We start from the raw sequence: 24,786 nt of genomic DNA, 5'->3' as shown, positions 1-24,786 counted from the left end.
GGGAGGCTGAGGCGGGAGGATCTCTTGAGCCCAGAAGGTCGAGACTGCAGTGAGCCGCAATGGCGCCACTGCAGTCCAGCCTGAACGATAGAGCGAAATCGGCCTCAAAAACAAACCAACAAAACACCAGCAGAGGACAACTGAGGGAGGAAAAGGAAAAAGACACCGAAGTTGTTTTTATGTCGCCGCAACAGTGACATCCGCCGCCAGCTTGTCTTGACCGCGAAAATCCCGAATGCACTGCAATTTACAGCTCCAGGGGGCGTTCCTAGAACCCCGACAGGTTACCCGGGGGGCGGGGCCGGCGGGGCGGGCGGAGCGGGCGGGCCCCGGGGCTTGTTCGGCGTCCTCCTGCGCCAATGGGAGCACCTAGGGCCCTGCGCGGGAAGATGCCGATTGGTCAGTGCCGCCGGACGCTGCGGGGAGCTCGTGCGCGCGGCGCTTCTGGGGCGGAGCATGCCACCGGCTGCCGGGGGCGCGCCGTGGCGACACTTTCATGGAGGTGGTGAAGGCGGAAGCGTGGGAGGGGGCCGCGGTGGCCCAGGACCTGCTGGCTCTGGGGTAAAAGGTTGTGCGGTGAGGCTGGTGGGTGCAGGAAGGCCAGGTCTGCCTCCTGGACGCAGACGGAAAGGGATTCTCAGTGACATCCCCGCCCCCTCCCGCTGCTTCGGTCCCCACAGGTATGGAGGTGTCCCGGGGGCGGCGTCGCGGGGCGCCTCATGCCCAGACTTCAGGGGGCTGTGCGTGCGGCTGGCGGCGGAGCTGGCGACGCTGGGCGCCCTCGAGCAGCAGCGAGAGGCGGGCGCGGAGGTGCTGAGCGCCGGCGACGGTAAACACGGAGCGGGAGGGTGGCAGGGGGGCCGCCACGGGGCCACCGAGCCCTGACACCCCTGTCCTCGCAGGCCCTGGCGCGGAGGAGGACTTTCTGCTGCAGCTTGGCAGCCTGCTGCGGGAGCTGCACTGCCCGGATCGCGCGCTCTGCGGCGGGGATGGCGCGGCTGCGCTTCGGGAACCCGGTGCCGGACTGCGCCTGTTGCGTGAGTCCCGGGATGCGGAAGTGGCAAGGCCATGGCCTCGGGAGCGGCGGGCTCCGACTTTTTAGGGGAAATCGAGGTTCCCAAGGGGTGTGGTCAGAACTTTGGGGCGGCCTAGAGGGTACGAGGTGAGTGGGGTGAGCATGTTGGGGCGAGCAGAGCGCTCTGAAATGGGCGGGGGTAGAATTTTATTTTATATTAATTTTATTTTATTATTATTATTTTTGAGATGGAGTTCCACTCTTGTTACCCAAGCTGGAGTGCAGTGGCATGATCTCGGCTCACTGCAACCTCCACCTCCCAGGTTCAAGTGATTCTCTTGCCTCAGCCTCCCGAGTAGCTGGGTTTACAGGCGCGCGACACCACACCCGGCTATTTTTAGTAGAAACGGGGTTTCACCATGTTAGCCAGGCTGTTCTCGAACTCCTGACCCCAGATGATCTGTCCACCTCGGCCTCCCAAAGTGTTGGGATTACAGGCGTGAGCCCACCACGCCCGGCCCGGGGGTAGAATTTTAATTGGAGGGCCTGGGAGCTCAAGTGGGTTGGATTAGAAGGAAGGCTTGAGGTTTCAAAGTGGGCAGGAGTGGAATTCGTAGGAGGGGACAGGGTCTCAAGGTGGGGCTTACTCTGGAAGGCTTTAGGTGGGCGGGACTAGAAAGTGGAGGATTTGTTTTGTTTTGTTTTTAAGTGGAGGTGGGGTCTCCCTATGTTGCCCTGTCTGGTCTTCAACTCCTGGCTTCAAGCGATCCTCCCACCTCAGCCTCCCAATGTTGGGATTACAGGCTACAGGCATGAGCCACTGTGCCTGGGCAAACGTGGAGGTTTTAAAGCCGGTGGAGCCTTTTTTTTTTTTTTTTGAAATGGAGTCTCACCCTGTTGCCAGGCTGGAGTACAGTGGCATGATCTCAGCTCACTGCAACCTCCAACTCACTGCAACCTCCAACTCCCTGGTTCAAGTGATTTTCCTGCCTCAGCCTCCCGAGTAGCTGGGATTACACGCACTCACCACTATGTCCTGCTGATTTTTGTATTTTTAGTAGAGACAGCGTTTCACCATGTTGGCCATGCTGGTCTCCATCTCCTGACCTCATGATCTGCCCGCCTCTGCCTCCCAAAGTGCTGGGATTACAGGCGTGAGCCACCGCACCCGGCCATCAGTGGAGCTTTTTGACCAAGATGGATGAATGGGGGGTAGCAGCCTCCCTGAGTGCACAGCACCCATTTATTACTTTCAGGCTTTCTCTGCTCAGAGCTCCAAGCCACCCGCCTCCTGTGCCTGCGCCCTCTGCTGGATCCCAGTCCTAGGCCACCCCTTGGTGAAGGGGTGGTGGAGGGAGCTGGCATGGTCCAAGAACTGTATCTTACCCTCCAAGCTCTGGGACTGCCCAGACCTGCACCAGGGACCCCCGCCAGCCAGCTGCTGCAGGAGTTGCATGCTAAGGTAGAGAGTCAGAGTCCCCTCCCGACCTGGGCTACCCCACTTTCCTTGTGGGGGTGGGGGTCCTCTCTCCAAAACACCTCTGGAAGGAGTATTCCAACCACTGGCCTCTTTTCTGGAGCTGTGACTGGCATTTTCACATCTGTGGCCTAGGTCCTCAGGGGTGTGGGGAGCTGGGTTTACAGAGGGGCCCATCCTCTCTGCCCCAGTTGGCCTCTGACTTCTTCTCTCATCAGATCTCAGAGCTGCAGCCTTCTCTGCCCCCAGGGTCCCTGCAGCCCCTCCTCAGCTACTCGCTAGATGCACCCAGATGGGTAAGACTGTGTGTGACTGACTGAATGTGAACTGTGTCCTCATCAGAGGTGGCAGTGAGAGGGACCCCTAGCCTGACCTTGAGACCTTTTCTCCCAGGAAGCGTTGGAGTCTCTGTCCCAAAGCCTCAGAGATCAGTACCGCTGCCGCCGCTGCCTCCTCCTCAAGCGCCTTGACCTCACTACATCTGCTTTCCACTGGAGTGACCGGGCAGAGGTATGGTGGGCAGGGGACCGTGCAGAATTGGAGAGGCCCAGTTTTGGGGGCTGCAGTTGCAGGGAGGAGGAATGAGGGCCAGGAGTATCACCCTCTTGCAGGTTCTCAGGCCGTGGACAATTTTTTGAGGTTTAGGGCTCCTAGAATCTCAGGGTCCCAGGGTACTGTTGAATTCCCAGCTCTGAGCTGGGAGTATATTCAGAGGCATACCCCATCTTTTTTTTTTTTTTTTTTTGAGACGGGGTCTCTCTCTGTTGCCAGGCTGGAGTGCCGTGGTGTGATCTCAGCTCACTGCAACCTCCAACTCCCGGGTTCAAATGATTCTCCTGCCTCAGCCTCGTGAGTAGCTGGGATTACAGGCACATGCCACCATGCCCAGCTAATTTTTGTATTTTTAGTAGAGACAGGGTTTCACCATGTTGGCTAGGATGGTCTGGATCTCCTGACCTTGTGATCTGCCTGCCTCGGCCTCCCAAAGTGCTGAGATTACAGGTATGAGCCACTGCGCCCAGCCCTTTTTTTTTTTTTTTTTTTGAGATGGAGTTTTCCGCTTTTTGGCCAGGCTGGAGTGCAACGGTGCGATCTCGGCTCACTGCAACCTCCACCTCCTGGGTTCAAGTGATTTTCTTGCCTCAGCCTCCCAAGTAGCTGGGATTACAGGCATGCACCACCATGCCGGGCTAATTTTGTATTTTTTAGTAGAGACAGGGTTTCTCCATGTTGGTTAGGCTGGTCTCAAACTCCCAACCTCAGGTGATCTGCCTGCCTTGGCCTTCCAAGGTGCTGGGATTGCAGGCATGAGCCACCACGCCTGGCCAAGTGTACCCCATCTTTAAGAGATACGAGCAGAGCCAGGCACAGTGGCTCATGCCTGTTATCCCAGCACTTTGGGGGGCCAAGGCAAGAGGATCACTTGAGCTCAGAAGTTTGAGACCACCTTGGGCAACATAGCAAGACCCCATCTCTACTAAAAATTAAAAAAAAAATTAGCTGGGCATGGCGGCGCATGCTTGTCATCTCAGTTACTCAGGAGGCTGAGGTAGGAGGATCACTTGAGCCCAGGAGATTGAGGCTGCAGTGAGCCACCATCACGCCACTGTACTCCAGGCTGGGTCACAGCAAGACCCTGTCTCAAAAAATAAATATTTATTTGAGCTGTGGGCAGTAAGGTCTTGAATGGTAAAGTGATGCTTCCAAGACCACAAGTCCCACTTGGGGAGGGCTCCAGGCTACCTTCTTACCTCCTCCCCACTCCAGGCCCAAGGAGAGGCCATGAGGGCAGTGCTGATCCCAATTCGAGAGGTTCTGACCCCAGAATCGGACATCTCCATTGCACACGTCCTGGCTGCCCGAGCCGACCTGTCTCGTCTCGTCCCAGCCACCAGCGTGGCTGTCCGCAGAGGGACCTGCTGTGCCATCAACAAGGTGGGCATCTGGGGTAGGGAAGGGCCCTGGCACCTTGGCCTTCAGATTGGCCTTTCAGCCTCTGCTCTGGTCCAAGTTTCAGACTCACCACCTCTAATCCACCCACTAGACATGGCAGCTAGAAGGACCTCGCTCACATAAAAACTGACCGTGGACTCCCCAGCTCAGAATGCTTCCGTGGCTCCCTAATGATGTGAAAACGAAATCTAGCTATTTACTGAGCCCCTGGCTACTTCTCCAGCTTGGGCTTAAAATCCTTCCCCATCACCAAACTTTATCTATTTGTTGTTTTTTAACCTTTTTTTTTTTTTTTCAAGACAGTCTTGCTCTGTCACCCAGGCTGCAATGCAGTGGCTTGATCTTGGCTCACTGCAACCTCCGCCTCCCAGGTTCAAGCGATTCTCCTGCCTAAGCCTACCGAGTAGCTGGGATTACAGGCACCCACCACCATGTCTGGCTAATTTTTGTATTTTTAGTAGTGACGGGGTTTCACCATATTGGTCAGGCTGGTCTTGAACTCCTGACCTTGTGATCTACCCACCTTGGCCTCCTAAAGTGCTGGGATTACAGGCATGAGCCACCGCACCCTTTTAACCATTTGAAAAAAAAAACAAAAAAAAAAACAAAAAACAGAAATAGGCCGGGCACAGTGGCTCACGCCTGTAATCCCAGCACTTTGGGAGGCCGAGGTGGGCGGATCACGAGGTCAGGAGATCGAGACCATCCTGGCCAACACGGTGAAACCCCATCTCTACTAAAAATACGAAAAAAAAATTAGCCGGGCGTGGTGGCAGACGCCTGTAGTCCCAGCTACTTAGGAGGCCGAGGCAGGAGAATGGCGTGAACCCAGGAGGCGGAGCTTGCAGTGAGCCGAGAAGGCGCCACTGCACTCCAGCCTGGGCGACAGAGCAAGACTCTGTCTCAAAAAACAAACAAACAAAAAACAAATACCCTCTGTTTTAGTGATTAGGTATCTAGCCGTATGCCTCTGTAAGTAGTCTTATGTAAAATGAGTATTAGGGAATAAAGTCTAACACAGCAACTATTGAAGCAAAATTTAAGTTAAGAAAAAAAATGAGCCCAAGATGGGTGGATCACTTGAGCCCAGGAGCAGAGGTTGCAGTGAGCCGTGTTCTCGCCACTGAGCTCCAGCCTGGGCGACAGAGCCTAGGCGACTCTGTCTCAAAAAAAGAAAAGAAAAGTAGGCTGGGCGCGGTGGCTCACGCCTGTAATCCCAGCACTTTGGGAGGCCAAGGTGGGCGGATCACAAGGTTAAGAGATCGAAACCATCCTGGCTAACACGGTGAAACCCTGTCTCTACTAAAAATACAAAAAATTAGCCAGGTGTGGTGGCACGCACCTGTAGTCTCAGCTACTCGGGAGGCTGAGGCAGGAGAATCGCTTGAACCCGGGCGGTGGAGGTTGCAGTGAGCCAAGATCGCACTACTGCACTCCAGCCTGGGCGACACAGTGAGACTCCATCTCAAAAATAAAAAGAAAAGAAAAAAGAAAGCTCGTGCTTGTATCTTCCACCAGTTCAGTCCCCCCTCCCGCAGCCGCTGTACTCAAATAGTCAACATCTGCCGTTTCTTCTTCAGCCTCATGCTGTTCCCTTTGCTCTCTGGCCCTCTTGTCCAAGATACTTTTTTTCAAGATAATTTTCAAATCTCATAAACTCTCAGGTGCTTATGGGCAACGTTCCAGACCGGGGGGGCCGCCCAAATGAGCTGGAGCCTCCCATGCCCACCTGGAGGAGCCGAAGAGAGGATGGAGGCCCCCAGTGTTGGGGCCGCAAGAAGAAGAAGAAGAAGAAGTAAAGGGGGACTGGTGGTCGGGGGCGGGGGGGTCCTCCATGAGATGCTAATGCCATCGGTAATCTCTGGGAGTCCTTTTAAGGCTTTCCTTGGTATTTGGCACCCAAGCCCCCCATCTCCTATTCTTGAGGCCCCAAATGCCCTACTCCATTCACCAGTCAATACCGAGAACCATGTTTTCCAGAGAATAAATTTAATTTATGACAGCTGTAGGATCTCTCGCTGTGGGGGCCAAGTCAGGGGTGTTGGGGTTTGTGAAGGGGTGGGGGTGGGGGGTCTCTGCTCCCTGGGACTGAATGGGCCCCTGCTGCTGGACCCGGAAAGTTCTTTGCCCTACAGCACATCTATCCTGTGCTGTGGGCATGGGTAAGGAGACATTTAGGCATCAGACAAGCATCTGTCAGTCGCCTACCACCTGCCAGCCCTGTTCTAGGCACTGGGGATGCAGCAGTCAATGACACTGATAGAAATCCCTGTTCTCCTGGAGTTGATGTTCCTGTTGAGGAAAGACAGATGTTCAACAAGATAAAGAGGGAAAAAGTATAGGCTGTCAGAGGGAGAACGTTCTATGCAGAAAAAAGCAGGAGCTGGGCATGGTGGCTCACACCTGTAATCCCAGCACTTTGGGAGGCCGAGGCTGGTGGATCATGAGGTCAGGAGTTTGAGACCATCTTGGCCAACATGGGGAAACCCCGTCTCTACTAAAAATACCAAAGTTGGCCGGGCGTGGTGGTGCATGCCTGTAATCCCAGCTACTTGGGAGGCTGAGGCAGAAGAATCGCTTGAACCCGGGAGGCGGAGGTTGCAGTGAGCTGAGATTGCATCACTGCACTCCAGCCTGGGTGACAGAGCGAGACTCTGTCTCAAAAAAAAAAAAAAAAAAAAAAATGGAGATTTAGGGAGTTGGTAAAATGAGGCCTGAATCTAAATGTATCCAACACAGAGCTGCACAGATACTAAGTGCAGGGAAAGGGAGCAGGATTAGCATCCACCGGGATGCAAAAGAGGAAAGTCACTTCCAGAGAAAAAGATGATGGACGTACCACCAAAGGCAGTGTGGATGGGAAGGCGGATGCCTCTGGGGGCCTATCTCTGGGAGCCCTGCCAGAGTCTGACGACAGGACTCAGGACTGACTGGGGGAAGGGAGTGAGGGAGAGAGACCAAGAGATGTCTAGGAATCCAGCTTGGAGGATGCAGTTGATGGTGGGTCCATTACTGGGCAGGGGACCTGGAAGGAGGAAGGGAGGAAGAAAGATGACAGATGATGTGGGGAGCACATGATGTCTAGGAGACGCTTCACTGCCAGGAACACTTCCCTGCCCAGACTGGTAAGTGGATGAATGAATGCCCCTGTGGAATCCTTTTTGTAACCCAATCTGAGAGTCTCTGCCCTCGAATAGTGGCGTTTACTCCATTAACACTTACAGTAACTCCTGATATATTTGGCCTTATTCTTGCTATCTTATTGGCTAGAATCCTTTTTTCTGTTCTCCTAGTGGTTATCATCCCCACCCTACCCCCAACATGTTGAAACTTCTATTTTTCTTTTCTTTTCTTTTTTTTTTTTTTTTTTTTGAGACGGGGTCTTGCTCTGTCACCTAGACTGGAGTGCAGTGGCACAATCTCAGCTCACTACAGCCTCTGCCTCCCAGGCTGAAGTGATTCTCCTGCCTCAGCCTCCCATGTAGCTGGGACTACAGGCACCCATCATCACACTTGGCTAATTTTTGTATTTTTAGTAGAGATAGAGTTTTATCACGTTGGCCAGGCTGATCTCGAACTTCTGACCTCAAGTGATCCTCCCACCTCGGCCTCCCAAAGTCCTGGGATTACAAGCATGAGCCACCGCACCCAGCCTATTTTTCTATCAGTATTAAAAAGTAACCAGTATCCATACCCTCCCACCCCAGCAGTCAAGGACTTCTGCATATTTGTACTTTCCTATGGCTCTCCAAATCTGTCCAGTCTTCCCCAGGCCAATGGCCTGTGTCCCCTGTATCCACTTGGGGGTAGGGGCGGTTTCTCCTCACCGTATCTGTTTCCCAGGAAGTGTGTGGGGATTCAGTCTGGGTCCAGGCATGGCGAAGCTGGCACCCAGTCTCAGGTTCCAGGGATAGCGTGTAGGAGGGATTTTCCTCGGAGCCTGTTTGTGGGTGGATGGAAGGGATGTGGGTCTGATGGGAAGGGCGTCTTGACCTTGGACTCACCCCCTTCCCCCAGGCCCCTTCCTGGCACCGGCGTGCTCTAGATCTTACCACAGCTGGCATGGGGAGCTGGTGTGGATGGGACAGGAGCTCCGGGGGGTCCTGCATCGCCCTTGGCCCCTGGCCTCTTCTTACATTCTACCTTCACTTGGTCTCTGCAGTGTTTGTGGCAACACAGCCCGCATTCTGGGGGAAGGCAGCAGTTAATGGCCAGGGGTCCGATCTGTGTCGTCCATTCTTCCAGCCTGCGGGCCAAAGCTTCCCTCCCACTCGCTGACACCCCACTCACCCCGACAGCGGTAGCCTTGCTTGGTGACACCCCAGAGCTGGGAAGAGAAAGAAAAGTTTACCCATCCTAGGAGAGGGAGGGCTGTGGATTGGCAGAGCAGCTGGGGAGCGGAAGTGTGGAAGCTACCCAGGTTTTGAAATTCTCAAGGCTAGAGATTTAATTGGAATTAAAGGAATGTGGGTGGGGTACAGTGGCTCATGCCAGTAATCCCAGCACTTTGAGATGCCAAGGTGGGAGATTGGGAGGCCAAGGTGGGAGGATCGCTTGAGCTCAGGCGTTGGAGGCTGCGATGAGCCATGATTGTACCACTGCACTCCAGCCTGGGTGACAGAGCAAGACCCATCTCTTAACAAAATAAAGGAAACTTGGAGATTATCTCAAGTTTAGATAATCACCTCAGATATTAGATTTAGGTAAAATTTAGAGTTACTAAAATGCAAATTCTATGGGCAAGAATTGTCTGCTGTATTCCTGCTATATCCTCAGGGCCTAGGATTACCTGGCACACAGGAGGTGCTCAGTAAATATTTCATGAATGAATAAATGAATGTGGGAAGTAATCCAAGGTTTGTGAGTTAGTCTCGGGTTATAGGTCGAGAGACTGATCCACTAGCCAGAGTTTGAGGATATCTTGAATTTGGAAATTATTCAGAGTTTGAATGATCTGGAGTCTAGAGATTTGGAAGATGATTCTGTTTGAACATAATCTACCCAGTTTGGAGATTATCCAGGCTTTTTTTTTTTTTTTTTTTTTTTTTTTTTTTTGAGACAGAATCTAGCTCTGTCACCCAAGCTGGAGTGCAGTGCTTCGATCTTGGCTCACTGCAACCTCCACCTCCTGGGTTCAAGCGATTCTCATGCCTCAGCCTCCTGAGTAGCTGAGATCACAGGTGTGCACCACCACATGCAGCTAATTTTTGTATTTTTAGTAGAGACAGGGTCTCTCTCGCTGTGTTGCCTAGGCTGGTCTTGAACTCTTGAGCTCAAGCAATCCGCCCACCTCAGCCTCCCAAAGTGCTGGGATTACAGGCATGAGCCACCACTCCTGGCCTCCTGTCCAGAGTTTTAGATATCCATGGTTCACCGATTGTCTGGAGTGGAGATTATCTGGGATTTGGGGATCATCTGGCATTTGGAGATTATCCAGGATATAGGAAATGTCTGGTGTTTAGGGTTTATATGAAACAGGATGATTTGAAGCTGGAGGATTTCTGGAATTTGGGGGTTATCTGGGGTTTGCGGACCGCTGGCTTCAGGACAGATGGAATCTAAGGGTGGTGATGGGGTGGAGTGCTCACGAAGCCACTGCAGCTGTCGCAGAAGGTAGGCTTTCGGAAGGTGACCTCATGGAAGGTGTGCAGGAAGGCCAGGCCCAGCTTGGAGCAGATGGCGCTGGCCCGGAGCAGGTACCCTGTCAGCTCCTCTCTGCTGAAGGAGCCTCTCCTGGGGGCAGAAACTGAGCCTCAGCATGACCCGCCCCGACGTCCTCCAGACCCAGGAGTCCAGGCAACCCCAGTGTCCTCATCTTCAGGGGATCCAGGAGTCAGAACCACTTACCCCTGGCGTGGGGGCGGATGGAGCCCGTGGCAGGCGAAGGGAAAATTGCCTGAGAGTCGCTCAAAGTCCTCCTGAGAGATGGTTCCTCGGCCTTCAGGGTCATAATTCTTGAACACAGACTTCAGAGGAGTGTGGGGAAGCAGATAAGGCCCAGTTGTCGAAATGTGATCCCCACGGCCATAGGTCCCCACCTCCAGACTCAGGGTTCTACAGATGTCTTCCCTCCTGGCTGCCGGCGGCCAGGCCACCCTCCCCTCCTTACCTCCACCAGCTGCTCCACGTGCCGACCCAGCGTGACTCTGTCCGGCTTGGGTGTCACAGCAGGGGCCCACTCCACCACCAGAGGTGCGTTGAAGGGGGAGGGTGGCTGGGGCGGGAACAGAGGAGCACAGTTAGTCACTGCATAGGCTTAGGGGGGTTCAAGGTAATTGGGGGGGTCTGAGGTCAGGGGTCAGGTCTCACCAGACTCTTAGGACAACGCGGCTCCCGGGCATAAGAAAGCTCATAGATCTCATCTTCTGTGTAGAAGAGGTCCAGGGAGAGCTGGAGCACACAGGGGTGTTACAGATCCTCCCATCTACAGCCCTGCCCCAGACCCCCACACCCACTCACAGGCTCTTCCCAAAGCCCCTCCTGGGTTCAAATCCTGGCATTACTGCTGTGGGACAATGGGCAAGTGACCTCACCTCTCCAGGCCTCAGTTTCCCATTCTACAGAATGGGCACAGTAAGGGTCCTGACCTCACAGGGTTGTAAGGTGGAATGAGGGGCCTGGTACATAGTCAATACTCAATAACTGTTAGTAGCCTTTTGCCTAGATTCTTGGATATGTCAAAGCGTGAGATTTTGGGCTATCAGCATGAGAAGCTCAGAATCTTGGAGCTTAAGAATGTGAACCCCAAAGCAATTCCAGAGCTCAGATCAATGGATACTTGAGTCACTGGGGGAAGTGGGGAAAAAACATGTTCCTTATATAGAATATAGAGCTCACTCTGCTCCATATACCATTGTTTTTTGAGACAGAGTCTCGCTGTCACCCAGGCTGGAGTGTAGTGGCGTGATCTTGGCTCACTGCAACCTCCACCTCCCAGGTTCAAGTGATTCTCATGCATCAGCCTCCCAAGTAGCTGGGACTACAGGCGTGCACCACCATGCCCAGCTAATTTTTTTGTATTTTTAGTAGAGATGGGGTTTCACCATGTTGCCTAGGCTGGTCTCAAACTCCTCAGGCAATCCGCCTACCTCAGCCTCCCAAAGTGCTAGGATTACAGGCATGAATCACTGCGTCTGGCTAGACACTGTCTTAAGGACATAATTTGAATGACGTCATTGGCTGTCTCTCCTCAACCACCCTCTGAAGTGGGTCCTTTTATTTTATTTTATTTTTATTTATTTATTTATTTTGAGAAGGAGTTTCGCTCTTCTTGCCCAGGCTGGAGTGCAATGGCGTGATCTCAGCTCACTGCAACCTCCACCTCCAGGGTTCAAGCAATTCTCCTGCCTCAGCCTCCCGAGTAGCTGGGATTACAGGCACGCACCACCACTCCTGGCTAATTTTGTATTTTTAGTAGAGACGGGGGTTTCTCCATGTTGGTCAGGCTGGTCTCGAACTCCCAACCTCAGGTGATCTGCCCACCTTAGTCTCCCAAAGTGTTGGGATTACAGGTGTGAGCCACCGCGCCCAGCTGGGTCTTTTTATTATTCCCATTTTGTGGATAAGGAAACTGAGGCCTAAGGGTTCAGCGACTTGCCCAAGATCACGCAGCTAGAAAAAAGCCTAGAAGCTCTGGCTTCAAAGCCCATGCACTCCAGCACTTTTCTACCCTGGTCCTGGAGACCCTCACACATCCAGGACCCTACATCTCAGTACCCTCGGAAGCCCAGCCTGGGCGGGGCCGGGGGCTCACCGTGAGCAGGTGCAGCAGATCCTCATTGGCGCTGCAGGGCGGATGCTGCCCTTGGAGGGCCACCAGCTCCTGCAGCCGCAGGTAGAGGTTGTTCAGCTTGGGTAGGTGCAGGCGGCCGTCAGGCAACCTGTCAGGCTGTGCCTCATGCAGGGACACCAGGTCCTTGAGGTGCACGCCCAGTACAGGCAGCCGGAAGCCCGTGCAGCCAGCCCAGGTGCGGCGGTAGCAGGCGTAGTTGTTGTGGGAGGCAAGGAGCTCAGTGAGCTCCAGGAGGGCCTGGGGAGGAGGGACATGGGATGGGGGCGTTACCAGGGGCAGTCCCATCCCCTGAGCAGCCTCCTGTGTGGGCTCTAGGCCTTCAGGGACCCAGTGGCATTGTGGACACCTCTGGAGCCCTTCCATATCCCATGCTGGTCTCAGCATCTCCCCAACTGCTCTTCCTCTTGGGTCCCCATCTCAGAGAAGTTCCACAGTCCCCCATTCTTTGGCTAAAATGATTTCTTTCTTTTTTCTTTTTGAGATGGAGTTTCGCTGTCTTGCCCAGGCTAGAGTGCAGTGGCGTGATCTCAGCTTACTGCCACCTCCACCTCCTGGGTTCAAGCGATTCTCCTGCCTCGGCCTCCCAAGAAACTGGGATTACAGGCATGAGCCACCACACCAGGCTAATTTTGTATTTTTAGTAGAGACAGGGTTTTACCATGTTGGCCAGGCTGGTCTCAAACTCCTCACCTCAGGTGATCTGCCCGCCTCGGCCTCCCAAAGTGTTGGGATTACAGGCTTGAGCCATCAAGACCGGCCTTTTTATTTATTTATTTATTTATTTACTTTATAGGCTAGGGTCTCACTCTGTCACCCAGGCTGGAGTGCAGTGTCATGATCACAGCTCATTGCAGCCTTAAACTCCTGGGCTTGATGGCTGGGCGCGGTGGCTCACGTCTGTAATCCCAGCATTTTGAGAGGCCGAGGCAGGCGGATCATCTGAGGTCAGGAGTTCGAGACCAGCCTGGGCAACATGGTAAAACCCTGTCTCTACTAAAAATACAAAAATTAACTGGGCCTGGCGGTGCAGGCCTGTAATCCCAGCTACTCAGGAGGCTGAAGCAGGCGAATCGCTTGAACCTGGGAAGTGGAGGCTGCAGTGAGCCAAGATTGCGCCACTGGACTCCAGCCTGGGAGACAGGGTGAGACTCTGTCTCAAAAAACAACAACAACAACGAAAAACTCCTGGGCTCCAGCAGTCCCCCCGCTCAGCCTCCCAAGTAGCTGGGACTACAGGCATGGGCCACCATCCCTGGCTAATTTATTTTTAAAATTTTTTTCGGCTAGGCGCGGAGGCTCACGCCTGTAATCCCAGCAGGGATTTGGGAGGCCAAGGGTCAGGAGTTTGAGACCAGCCTGGCCAACATGGTAAAACCCTGTCTCCACTAAAAATACAAAATTAGCAGGGCGTGGTGGTGCACCCCTGTAATCCCAGCTACTCGGGAGGCTAGGGCAGGAGAATTACTCGAATCCGGGAGGCAGAGGTTGCAGTGAGCCGAGATTGCGCCACTGCACTCCAGCCTGGGCGACAAGAGCAAGACTCTGTCTCAAAAAAAAAAAAAATTTCTAGAGATGGGGTCTCACTATGTTGCCCAGGCTGGTCTCAAACACCTGGCCTAAAGTGATCCTCCCGTCTTGGCCTCCCAAAACGCTGGGATTACAGGTGTGAGCCACTGTACCCAGCCTATAATTATTTCTTAAAAACCCAGATCTTATCAAGGGTGTGTCATCACTCTCAAAACTTCCCTAGCTTAGCCCATCTTGCAAGGCACTATAGGATCTTCCCAGGGCATCTTCGGCCTAATTTCCTGCCACTTTCTGACCTCAGCCAGTCCTCCCCATGGGGACTGCAAAGTTCTCTGCTATCCTGTCTCCCATCTGTCTCCCTCACAGTCCAGCTCCGGACCAGACACACTGAGCAGAGAGGGGTCAGCACCACGAGTGGATGGATGACAGGGAGGAGGAATGCTGGCAGAGCCTGGGGGTCTGGGATTTGGAGGAGCAAGGACTTCAGGTGGTTCCAGGACCCCTGGGCAGGAATGGGCAGGGCTTGGGGAATTAGGTGTGGGAGCTCAAGACAGCTGACCTCTTGGAGCTTTGGGGAGGGTAGTGGGATTCACCTTGGTGCTGTCAGGGCTCAGGTGGGCATGGGAGTCCTTGAGTCTGGAGATGGCACTGTGACATAGGCCCCCTGTGACTGCCATCAGCGTGTTGAAATTCTGCAGCTGGCAGAGCCTCTAGGAAGAGAAGCATGCGCACAGGGCCGTCACGGGAGGGAGGGCAAGTCGGGAGTTCAGATGACAGCATCCCAGTTGAGGTGGGGTCCCAGGCATGTGTGGACAAATGTGGGGATCAGACAGGTGAGAGAAGGTGGGTGTGTGTGGCAAGAGTGGGACATGCCATGTGTGGGCCTCACAGGGGTGTCAGATGGTTATCTGAGCCGGGAGGGTCAAGCAGGTGACTGACTGATACAAGGTTAGAAAATCTGGGGAGACAGGGCCCGGCGCGGTGGCTCACACCTGTAATCCCAGCACTTTGGGAGGCCGAGGCGGGTGGATCACGAGGTCAGGAGATCGAGACCATCCTGGCTAACACGGTGAAACCCCGTCTCTACTAAAAATACAAAAAAGTAGCTGGGCGTGGTGGTGGGCGCCTGTAGTCCCAGCTGCTCGGAGGCTGAGGCAGGAGAATGGCATGAACCTGGGAGGCGGAGGTTGCAGTGAGCCGAGATTGCGCCACTGCACTCCAGCCTGGGGGACAGAGCAAGACTCCATCTCAAAAAAAAAAAAAAAAAAAAAAGAAAAGAAAATCTGGGGAGACAGGAAGTACGAGAAGTTGGGCAGATTTGGGGAATAGACAGGTGTGTGTCAGACAGGTAGGGGAGGCTTCAGACATGTCAGTGTGTCAGCTATCTGGGGGTCTGACTGCTCTGAGAGTCACACAGGTGCCGGGAGGCAAGAAAGTGCAGGCTCTGGGCAGGAGCTGGGAGCCAGGCAGAGGTGATCAGGGCCAGAGAGATATGGAGTCAGACGGCTGCTAGACAGGCGTGGGGCCACCAGGGCAGCTGGGGAATTCCCTTGCCCTCCTTTTGACAAATTTCGGCAGAGGTTGCTGTGGAGAGAGCGGGGCCAGGGAGGAATGGAAAATGCTCAGACCAAGAAGACCCCAGGCAGACATCGAGACTCCCAGGTCTCAGGGGGCCCTGCAGGAGTAAGCAAGCCAGGGAAGACACCAGAGGAAGGGCGTGAACTGCGTGGAAATACGCAAGGGGGCGCGGCCACAGCGGGCCGTAGGGCTTCCCTTTTCCCCAGAAGGGCGAGAAGGTGTTCGGAAAGGAGGGGGAAGGGAGGGGAAGAGAAGGGCGTAACACAATGGGGCGGGGCGGGGAGAGCCCGGACGCAATGGGGAGCGATGCACAGTCCCGAAGCGACCGCTGGGGCCCGGGGACTGGGGATCGAAGCCTCGGGCTTCCATGCCCCACAAAGGTGGGGGCATGGAAGGGACACTCTCATTGACCTGGGGATAGAATATTCGGGCATAGGGCTTGGGAGCCTGTCACATCTAGGGCCAAGGGGTGGGGCCACGGTGGGTGGGACGCGGTGACATCAAGGCCAAAGAAGAAGTTACGGTCCTTGGTTGGAATGCCCAGACTGTAGCCTCGGGGGCGGGGCCGGGAGATGCGTGACGTCACCGCCAGGATGACCCTGTGGGGTCGAGGGTCTGGAAGGGGAAGGGCCAGGTAGCTGCGTGCAGTAGAGTTCGCAGCCCCAGGGGGTGGGCCTCACCTGTGCCACGTGAATGAACTTGTCCAGCACCTGTGCACGCTGTAGGGGCCCGGGACGGCTCAGCACCATCACCTGCACCCAGCGGGACACGCTGTTGCTGAGAGCTACGGAGCCCTCCAGGGCCGGGCAGCCTCGTACTGAGCCCTGCAAAACGTAGCTCCGCAGGTCCTGGGGCTGGGAGTGAGGTGGGTGTCAAGGTGGGCCATGGCACTCAGGCCCTGCCCTTCCATGGCATCCAACTAGCAGTCACGATCTCTGATGTCCTAGCCTGGTCTAGCTGGAGTGACCTTTGTCATCTGTCCCCCCACCCTCAGGCTGCTACATGTCCCTGATGTCACCATGCTCCTCTCCCATCTGAGGAGGCATGTTTCAATATAGCCAGGCACTATATTTAACAACTGATCATATTAACTAATTTAATCCTCATAACTCTATGAGGTGAGTATAGAATGCCTCATAGAGTTGGAATGGTATGGAATGCCATTTTAGAGGTGAGACAGTTGAGGCACAGAGAGGATAGGTAATTTGCCCAGGGTCACACAGGTGTGAGTCAGGGTGGGAGTCTATATGCTCTTAACTGTATGTATACCTGACTGGTATACAGTCAGCAAAGGGAAGGATGGGGAAGATGAATTGAAATCAACCTCTATCTGTTCTGCCCAAGGAGTGTTCATTTCATACCCACATCCACTACACTGAGTATATTTGCATACACACAAACGCACACAACACACACAACACACACACACACAATCGGGACAGTGTCACATGAAGGAAACAGATCCCCACCTTCCCTTGAAATGGTGATGTCCAGATGGCAAAAGCTAATGCATATATATGTTGAAACACATGAAACTGATCCTTGGGTAGGTAATATATGACAATTTCAAATGGTTCAAGCAGATAGCATTTACCCTGGCCTAGGCACTGTTTCTGCACGGCAGGAACTGTGCATATCCCCTTTTTACAGATGAGGAAATTGAGGTACCATGAATTTGAATGCTTGTTGAATAAATGATAAAATATTATGAGCACTTCCTAAGTGCCAGTCACTGCAATAAGCATTTTATTTATTTATTTTACTTTTTTGTTGTTATTTTTTGAGACAGAGTCTTGCTCTGTCGCCCAGGCTGGAGTGCAGTGGTGTGATCTCAGCTCACTGCAACCTCCGCCTCCTGAGGTTCAAGTGATTCTCCTGCCTCACCCTCCCAAGTAGCTGGGATTACAGGCGTGCGCTACCATGCCCGGATAATTTTTGTATTTTTAGTAGAGATGGGGTTTCACCATGTTGGCCAGGCTGGTCTCAAACTCCTGACCTCAGGCGATCTGCCTGCCTCTGCCTCCTTAACTCATTTTCCTGGACCTTCTAGCACACAGGTTTGAGTTTAAGACTTTGAGATCTCTGCTGAATGACCATGCAGGTGTCCTCTCAGTCCTGCCTTCCCCCAGCCAATCCCTCCCCTACCCCAGTCTCTCCCCTGCTTGGGATGGGGACAGGAGGGGGTCCTCACCGTGATAGCCTGGAAGGACCGGAACTCCAGGTAGGTGAGGTGCTGAGCCAGCTCCCCCGTCTCCAGGTGGTCGAAAAGCAAGGACACTTTGCGCTTTTTGCCCAGGCCTGGGCTGCTCATGGGGAGTGGGGGGCCAGGGCCACCAGGGCTCAGGCTGGGGGCCAAGAGGGGCAGCGTATTGGAGTGGCTCACAGTTGAGGGCTTGGGGATGTAGAGGGAGATGGCAGAATGGGGATGGAGCAGGGAAGAGGGGAGCACAGGGCTGACTCACAGGTTAGAAGAATCTCCCAGTCTTCTCTGGGCCGAGTTGCCCTCCTGGGCCACGGTGGCCCAGAAACGACCTATGACTTCTTCCAGCTGGGGATCCTGGTGCATCACCTCAGGGTGTTGTGTCAGCCAGTACCTGAGAGTGGTTTGGAGATGGTGAGATGAGGCTGGGGGTGGCGAAGGTCTCTACAAGCGGTATTTTGGGCTGAGGAATTTCTAGGTGCTGAGCTAGGGGTCTCTAAATGTGTGTGGGGGTCCCTGGAGGGTTGGGGTTTGGAGGGGCACCAGACTTGGGGAATCTCTGGAGTAGGATGGGGATCTCTTAACACAGATCGGGGGGATCTGTGGGAAACAGACTGGGGAGTCACTTGGAAGTAGGATTATTGGGAAGCAAGATCGTGAGGGTCCTAGGAACTAGACTGGGGGCTTCCAGGGGTGAAATTTTTGGAGGGACAGAATGAGGGGGCCTTATGGGCTAGGCTGGGGTCTGTGGGGGGTAGAGATTTTGGGGATCAGAGCTGGAGGTCTCTGGGCATGAGCTAGGAGGGTCTATGGAATCTGGTTGGTGAGGGGGTCTCTAGGAAGTGGGGGTTCTAAGGAAGGGAACTGAGAGCGTCTTAGGAACCAAGCTACGGGTGTCTCAGAACAGGGATTTTGGCCTGTGGGGCTGGTCGGGTCTGTGGGAACTGGCCTGGGGAGTCTCTGAGGAATGTTTTTTGGGGGCAGCAGGATGGAAGTCATGGGTCCTGTGATTGGGGATCTCGGCCCAGCCCTACCTGACCAGGTGACAGATCTGCAGCTGTCTCAGCTCCTGGGTGTCCTCTGTGGCCTTCTGGTACTTGAGTTCTGGTCAAGGCTCTGTTCTCCAGGATCCGTGACCTGCCTGCTCCCCATTCCCATTGCCCAGGTTCTCACGACTCTGCCCTCCGCCCTCCACCCATAGCTCACAGTCCCCGAGGATATGAGGTCAGCAGGCGGGCAGCCAGGTCGGCGGACGGCAGCACCCAGCTGTGCATGGCCAGCACCATGTTGAGCATGTGGTCCCCGCAGCACAGGCTGCCAGTTGAATCTGGGGTGGAAGGAGGGGTGCTCTGTGACAGAATGGCCCTCAGGCAATGCACAGTGCAGCTCCAGATCCTGCCGGACCACCTGGTTCAAAGACCAGCTCTAACGGTGATCCCCGGCATGACCTTGGACAGGCAACCTAACCTCCTGTGCCTCAGTTTCCTTATCTGTATTGTGCATGGGGCAGCATCACCCCTGGCAAGTCTTGCTGAAGATTGAAATAGCACCAGACTGTCTGGGCACAGTGGCTCAATCCCAGCACTTTGGGAGGCTGAATCGGGCAAATCACATGAGGCCAGGAGTTCGAGACAAGCCTGGCCAACATGGTGAAACCCCGTTTCTACTAAAAACACAAAAATTAGCCGGGCTTGTGCCTGTGGCTAACATGCCACATGGTGGCATGTGCCTGTAATCCTAGCTACTCGGGAGGCTGAGGCAGGAGAATCTCTTGAACCCAGGAGGTGGGGGTTGCAGTGAGCTGAGATCGCACCACTGCACTCCAGCCTGGGTGACACAGTGAGACTCTGTCTCAAAAGAAAAAGAAAAGAAAAAAAGATTTATATAAACATATATATTTTAAAAAGTATATATTTCCATTTCAGGAAAGAAGAAATGCAGGTGTTTCTCTTCTCTCTAATGTAATGATTGAGTTTCATTCCACCCAGCCCTGCTCTCATTTTACCTCCAAAAACTGAGGTGGAGAGAAGCGGGTGCTGAGCCCGAGGTTAGGGCAGGGGAGGTTGCTGGGAAGAGGACACTCACCGAAGGACTGGATGCATTTCTCCAGCAGCTCATCTTCGCTGCAGCCGCCCTCACTCAGCAGGCCCAGGTTCATGGAAGCCATGACCTTGCTGATTTCCCCGGGGCTGGGGCATGTCTTATGGCGGCGCACTTGGTGGGGCCGGCCCCGCCCTCCTGTCTTTCCGGTGCATTCCTGGTGGGACTTCCTGTGGGCACAGCCCCCAAGGAGTCACAGGAGCCCCTTCTTTCAGACAGACCCTAGAATTCCTCTTGACCCTAACACCCCAAGGCACCACAGGAGAGGCTTCGTAAAGGCAAAGCCCCAGGGTTACCCCTGACCTACCAGGGAGTCTAGGGAGAATCCCCAGGAATATTCCAGATCCCTGGGGGAATCATGGGAGCCCTCTCCCACAAGCAAACTCCCAGGGATATTCCTGCTCTCTTCAGGGAATCAGAGAGGAAGATCCTCAAGACCAGGGGCCCCCAGCCCCTGGGACACAGACCGGTACCAGTCCGTAGCCTGTTAGGAACCAGCGGGCAAGCGAGCACCCCCACCTGAGCTCCACCTCCTGTCAGATCAGCTGGGGCATTAGACTCTCTTAGGAGCATGAACCCTATTGTGAACTTCGCATGCGAGGGATCTAGGCTGCGTGCTGTTTATGAGAATCTAATGCCTGATGATCTGTCACTGTCTCTTATCACCCCCAGATGGGAGCATCCAGTTGCAGGAAAACAAGCTCAGGGATCCCACTGATTCTACATTATGGTGAGCTGCGTAACTATTTCATTATATATTACAATGTAATAATAATAAAAATAAAGCACACGATACATGTAATTAACTTGAATCATCCCCAAACCATCCCCACCCCCTTCCACAAAACCGGTCCCTGTGCCAAAAAGCCTGGGGACTGCTGCTCAGGACTACTCTGAATCCCCCAGGGAATCACAGCAGAAGACCCCTGGTGCTATTTCAATCTTCAGCAAGACTTGCCAGGGGTGATGCTGCCCCATGCACAATACAGATAAGGAAACTGAGGCACAGGAGGTTAGGTTGCCTGTCCAAGGCCATGCCGGGGATCACCGTTAGAGCTGGTCTTTGGACCAGGTGGTCCGGCAGGATCTGGAGCTGCGCTGTGCATTGCCTGAGGGCCATTTTGTCACTCAAGACCCCTCAGGGAATCGTAAGAACTCCTTCCCCAGGCATTGCCCCCAACTTCCTCTTGACTGCTTCCAAGGCATCCTGGAAGAGACTTCCTGTTGGCAGATCCCGGGATTATTCCTGGCCTCCTAGGGACTCGGGAGACGACCCCTGGGATCTCTCCTGTCCTCCCCAGGCAGAGGCATGGGAGGACCTGCCTTCAGGAATTGTCTCCTCAGGGCTCCCCTTTGGTCTCTAACACCCGCCCCTCCTTCCTCCCACAGCCCTCAAGAGAGCAAGGCTCCTGGGCCAGTGTGATGGCTCACACCTGTAATCCCAACAGTTTGGGAGGCCAAGTTGGGTGGATCACTTGAGGCCAGGAGTTCGAGACCATCCCGGCCAACATGGTGAAACCCCCGTCTCTACTAAAAATGCAGAAATTGGTCAGGCGTGATGGCGGACGCCTGTAATCCCAGCTACTCAGGAGGCTGAGGCAGGAAGGTCGCTTGAACCCAGGAGGTGGAGGCTGCAGTGAGCTGGAACTGCATCACTGTGCTCCAACCTGGGTGATAGAGTGAGTTCTGTTTCAAAAATAATTTAAAAAAAAAAGCAAAAAGAGAGGCCAGGCACAGTGGCTCACACCTGTAGTCCCAGCACTTTGGGAGGCTGAGGTGGGTAGATCACTTGAGGTCAGGAGTTCGAGACCAGCCTGGCCAACATGGTGAAACCCCATCTCTACTAAAAATACAAAAATTAGCCTGGCATGGTGGTGGGCCCCTGTAATCCCAGCTACTCAGGAGGCTGAGGCAGGAGAATCGCTTGAACTTGGGAGGTGGAGGTTGCAGTGAGCCGAGGTTGTGCCATTGCACTCCAGCCTGGGTGAGAGTGAGACTCTGTCTCAAAAAATAAACAAATTAATTAATTAATTAAAATAAAAATAAAAAAAGAGAGCAAGCCTCCTGCAAGGAAACCCCCGGGGTTTCATCTCTGCCCTTCTCCCACCCCTTCGCCCCACTAAGGTAACAGACCCCCCTCCCAACTTAGCCTTCTGGCAGGACCTGCAGTTTTAGCCTTCAGCCTGGGTCCTTAGATTTGGGACTGGAGAGGAAATACCAGTGCTAAATGGCCTTCTCTGGGGCTCCTTAGAGTTAGGTGAGAGGTCCCTGGGGCTGAGGCAGCTTCAAGGAAAGTGTGAAAATAATCCTCCCATCATGAGGTCAGGAGTTCGAGACCAGCCTGACCAACATGGTGAAACCCCGTCTCTACTAAAAATACAAAAATGTGCCAGGCGTGGTGGTGCGCACCTGTAATCCCAGCTACTCAGGAGGCTGAGGCAGAAGACTTGCTTGAACCCAGGAGGCGGAGGTTGCAGTGAGCCGAGATCGTGCCACTGTACTCCAGCCTGGGCAACAGAGCGAGTCTTAGTCTCAAAATAATAATAATAATAATAATAATAATAATAATAATAATAATTCTCCCTCTGCCTGGTGCCTCCCAGAGGCTGCTGTTCCTGATAGGGAAAGAGGGTAATGGAGAGACAGGGATGGTGGGAGGAGGGAGGGAGCTGAATCCAGGCTTCATAAGAAAGTAGAATCCAGAAATTTTTGCCAGCTATTGTGACTTTGTGTTAGTCACTTAATTTCTCTGGGGCTCAGTTTCCTCAAAGGAAAAATGAGGATAGTCCTTGGACCTTCCCCAGGGATTTCTTTTTTTTTCTTTCCTTCTTTCTTTTTTTGGAGACAGGGTCTCGCTCTGTCACCCAGGCTGGAGTGCAGTGGTGCGATCTCAGCTCACTGCAACCTCCACCTCCCGGGTTCAAGCAATTCTCCTGCCTCAGCCTCCCAAGTAGTTGGGACTACAGGCACGTGCCACCACGCCCAGCTAAGTTTTGTATTTTTAGTAGAAATGGGGTTTCACCATGTTGGCCAGGCTGGTTTCAAACTCCTCGGCCCAATTGATCCTCCCACCTTTGCCTCCAAAAGTGCTGGGATTATAGGTGTGAGCCATCACGCCAGGCTCCCACCTCTACCCTTTTTTAGACAGGGTCTTGCTCTGTCTCCCAGGCTGGAGTGCAGCTGTGCAATGAAAGCTCACTGTAACCTTGAACTCCTGGACTCGAGTGATCCTCCTGCCTTAGTCTCCCAGGTAGCTGGGACTACAGGTGTGCACGACCATACCCAGCTAATTTTGTGTGTGTATTTGTGTGTGTGTCAGTGGGGGTCTCACTATATTGCCCAGGCTGGTCTAGAACTCCTGGCTTCAAGTTCTCTTTGCCTTATCCTCCCAAAGTGCTGGGATTAGAGGCATGAGCCACTGTTACTAGAAGGGACATTTTAAAGTATTACATCTGTCCTAGGCCAAGGAGGGAGCATTCTAACTAAATCAGCATTTCCCTAAGTGTGGGCACCCAGCTAGTACCAAAAGCATCACCTGGGAACTGGGTATCAATACAGATTCTCAGGTCCCAACCCAGACCTACAAAATCGAACACTTTAAGGCTGAGGGCGGTGGCTCACGCCTCTAATCCCAGCACTTTGGGAGGCTGAGGTGGGTGGATAACGAGGTCAAGAGATCGAGACCATCCTGCCCAACATGGTGAAACCCCGTCTCTACTAAAAATACAAAAAAGTAGCTGGGTGTGGTGGTGCACATCTGTAGTCCCAGCTACTTGGGAGGCTGAGGCAGGATGATCGCTTGAACCCAGGAGGCAGAGGTTGCAGTGAGCCTAGATTGTGCCACTGCACTCCAGCCTGGCGGCAGAGCGAGACTCCCTCTCAAAAAAAAAAAAAAAAAAAAAAAAAAATCAAACACTTCAAAGGTAAGCCCAGCAACCTGTATTTTACAAGCCCTCCAGACAGTTCTGAGGCTCGCTCCACTTTGAGAACCACTGGTCTAGAGTGTCTCATTGAGTACTTACAGGCCTCTCCGAGGTGGAGGATATTGACAGAAGAAAAACCCGAGACACAGAGCAGTTAAGTGACTTGCCTAAGGTCACACAGCTAGGAAATGAGGCAGCCAGGAGTCTACCACTAAACTGCCGGGTGGGGAGGAAAGCCCTTTGCCCATCAGAGTGGTGCTGGGGGTGGCAGGAGGAGCTACCCAGGCTAGGGAGCCACCCACCATCTGCCTCTGTGGGGACAGAAGGGCCAGCTTGCCCAGGAGATGAAGCCCATTCCAGAACCGGCCGCACAGCCAGCCACTAGGCCCTGTCCTGCAGCCCCCTGTAGGGGTCTGGAACGGCCAGGAGTGGTTTAAGAGGCAGGGGAGCCACCTTGCCCTGTGCCACACTCCCCTCTCCTGGGCCAGGGCCCTTCAGGAGCCTGGAGTTTCCAGTCCAGGGGGGATGGGGAACCAGGAAGCCCCCAGGGAGGGCAGAGACACTCAGCCCAGGCCAGGGATGGAGGTGGGGTGACGAGGAGTGGGAAAGGGGCACGGAGCAGCTCAAACTCCAGGGACAACACGGTACAGATGCCACATACAAGCGACTGCAGCCGTAGCTGGCTCCAGACTCCCTGAAGCATCCACCTGGCCCCCCTGCGCCCGATCCCAAAGAAGTCAGGAATCCTGCCACTCTGGCGAGTGATCTCCCCAGCCCTCCCATGCAGGAGGAGGCCTCAGGGTGCTGCCGGGCTCCCTGGGGAGGGTCCTCTCACCTTTTGCTGTCTTTTCTGTTCATGCTTCCTGCGGGGGGAGGAGGGCAGGGGTCTTGGCAAGAGTAGGGCTCAGCTCCTCCCCTTCCCCAGGACTCCAGCTTCTCAGCCCCTAGGGAGCTGGGGCCTCCTCGGTGCTTGGGAAGGAAAGAGGAACTGCCCCTCCCCACCCACCCTCAGGCCAGGGGGAAGGAAGAAGCTGGGGAGAGACCGAAGGCCCCCCTCCCCCACACGGGGATCCCTTCTGCTGAGGTTTCCGGCACCGCTGGCTCTCCCACCCTCAAGCAGCCCGGCGGGCTGTCTATCTCCCCCATCTTTCGGTCTCGAGACCTGTCACTGTCATACTTCAATCAAAGCGGGGGCTTTTCTTTTTAAAGCATGGCTGATAT

General features: G+C 54.1%; 2 protein-coding genes across 9 annotated transcripts; one reads left to right on the top strand and one right to left on the bottom strand.

Annotated features, from left to right (window-relative positions):
• The first annotated feature begins 93 nt into the window (after positions 1-93).
• Positions 94-6,449, top strand: FAM98C (family with sequence similarity 98 member C). Of its 2 annotated transcripts, XM_030822229.1 has the most exons (8): positions 94-561; positions 681-829; positions 903-1,037; positions 2,272-2,477; positions 2,711-2,788; positions 2,886-3,002; positions 4,260-4,427; positions 6,110-6,449. In XM_030822229.1, exons 1-8 carry the CDS (start codon positions 497-499, stop codon positions 6,242-6,244), a joined length of 1,053 nt encoding a protein of 350 aa, XP_030678089.1. In that variant the 5' UTR covers positions 94-496; the 3' UTR covers positions 6,245-6,449. The 2 variants fall into 2 exon arrangements, with proteins under 2 accessions (XP_030678089.1, XP_030678088.1); XM_030822228.1 differs by lacking the exon at positions 6,110-6,449 and having other exon boundaries at positions 4,260-4,759.
• On the bottom strand, positions 6,418-24,468 carry RASGRP4 (RAS guanyl releasing protein 4). 7 transcript variants are annotated; one of them, XM_003252657.4, is made up of 17 exons: positions 24,401-24,468; positions 19,628-19,812; positions 18,764-18,869; positions 18,577-18,639; positions 17,805-17,936; positions 17,534-17,687; positions 16,023-16,196; positions 14,358-14,474; positions 12,199-12,474; positions 10,755-10,835; positions 10,555-10,659; positions 10,293-10,411; positions 10,034-10,178; positions 8,736-8,772; positions 8,498-8,632; positions 8,273-8,385; positions 6,418-7,470 (listed from the first exon to the last, which is right to left on the bottom strand). In XM_003252657.4, the coding sequence occupies exons 1-17, from the start codon at positions 24,421-24,423 to the stop codon at positions 7,414-7,416; spliced, it is 2,022 nt and encodes a 673-aa protein (XP_003252705.1). In that variant the 5' UTR covers positions 24,424-24,468; the 3' UTR covers positions 6,418-7,413. The 7 variants fall into 7 exon arrangements, with proteins under 7 accessions (XP_003252705.1, XP_003252709.1, XP_003252706.1 ...); XM_003252661.4 differs by having other exon boundaries at positions 12,199-12,267; XM_003252658.4 differs by having other exon boundaries at positions 16,023-16,094.
• Positions 24,469-24,786: the final 318 nt, after the last annotated feature.

This window comes from Nomascus leucogenys, chromosome 11 (assembly GCF_006542625.1).
Source record: "Nomascus leucogenys isolate Asia chromosome 11, Asia_NLE_v1, whole genome shotgun sequence".
In the NCBI taxonomy this organism is placed as follows: domain Eukaryota; kingdom Metazoa; phylum Chordata; class Mammalia; order Primates; family Hylobatidae; genus Nomascus; species Nomascus leucogenys.
The sequence above is the reverse complement of the archived record's forward strand: the minus strand, read 5'-3'. Positions and strand labels throughout refer to the sequence as shown.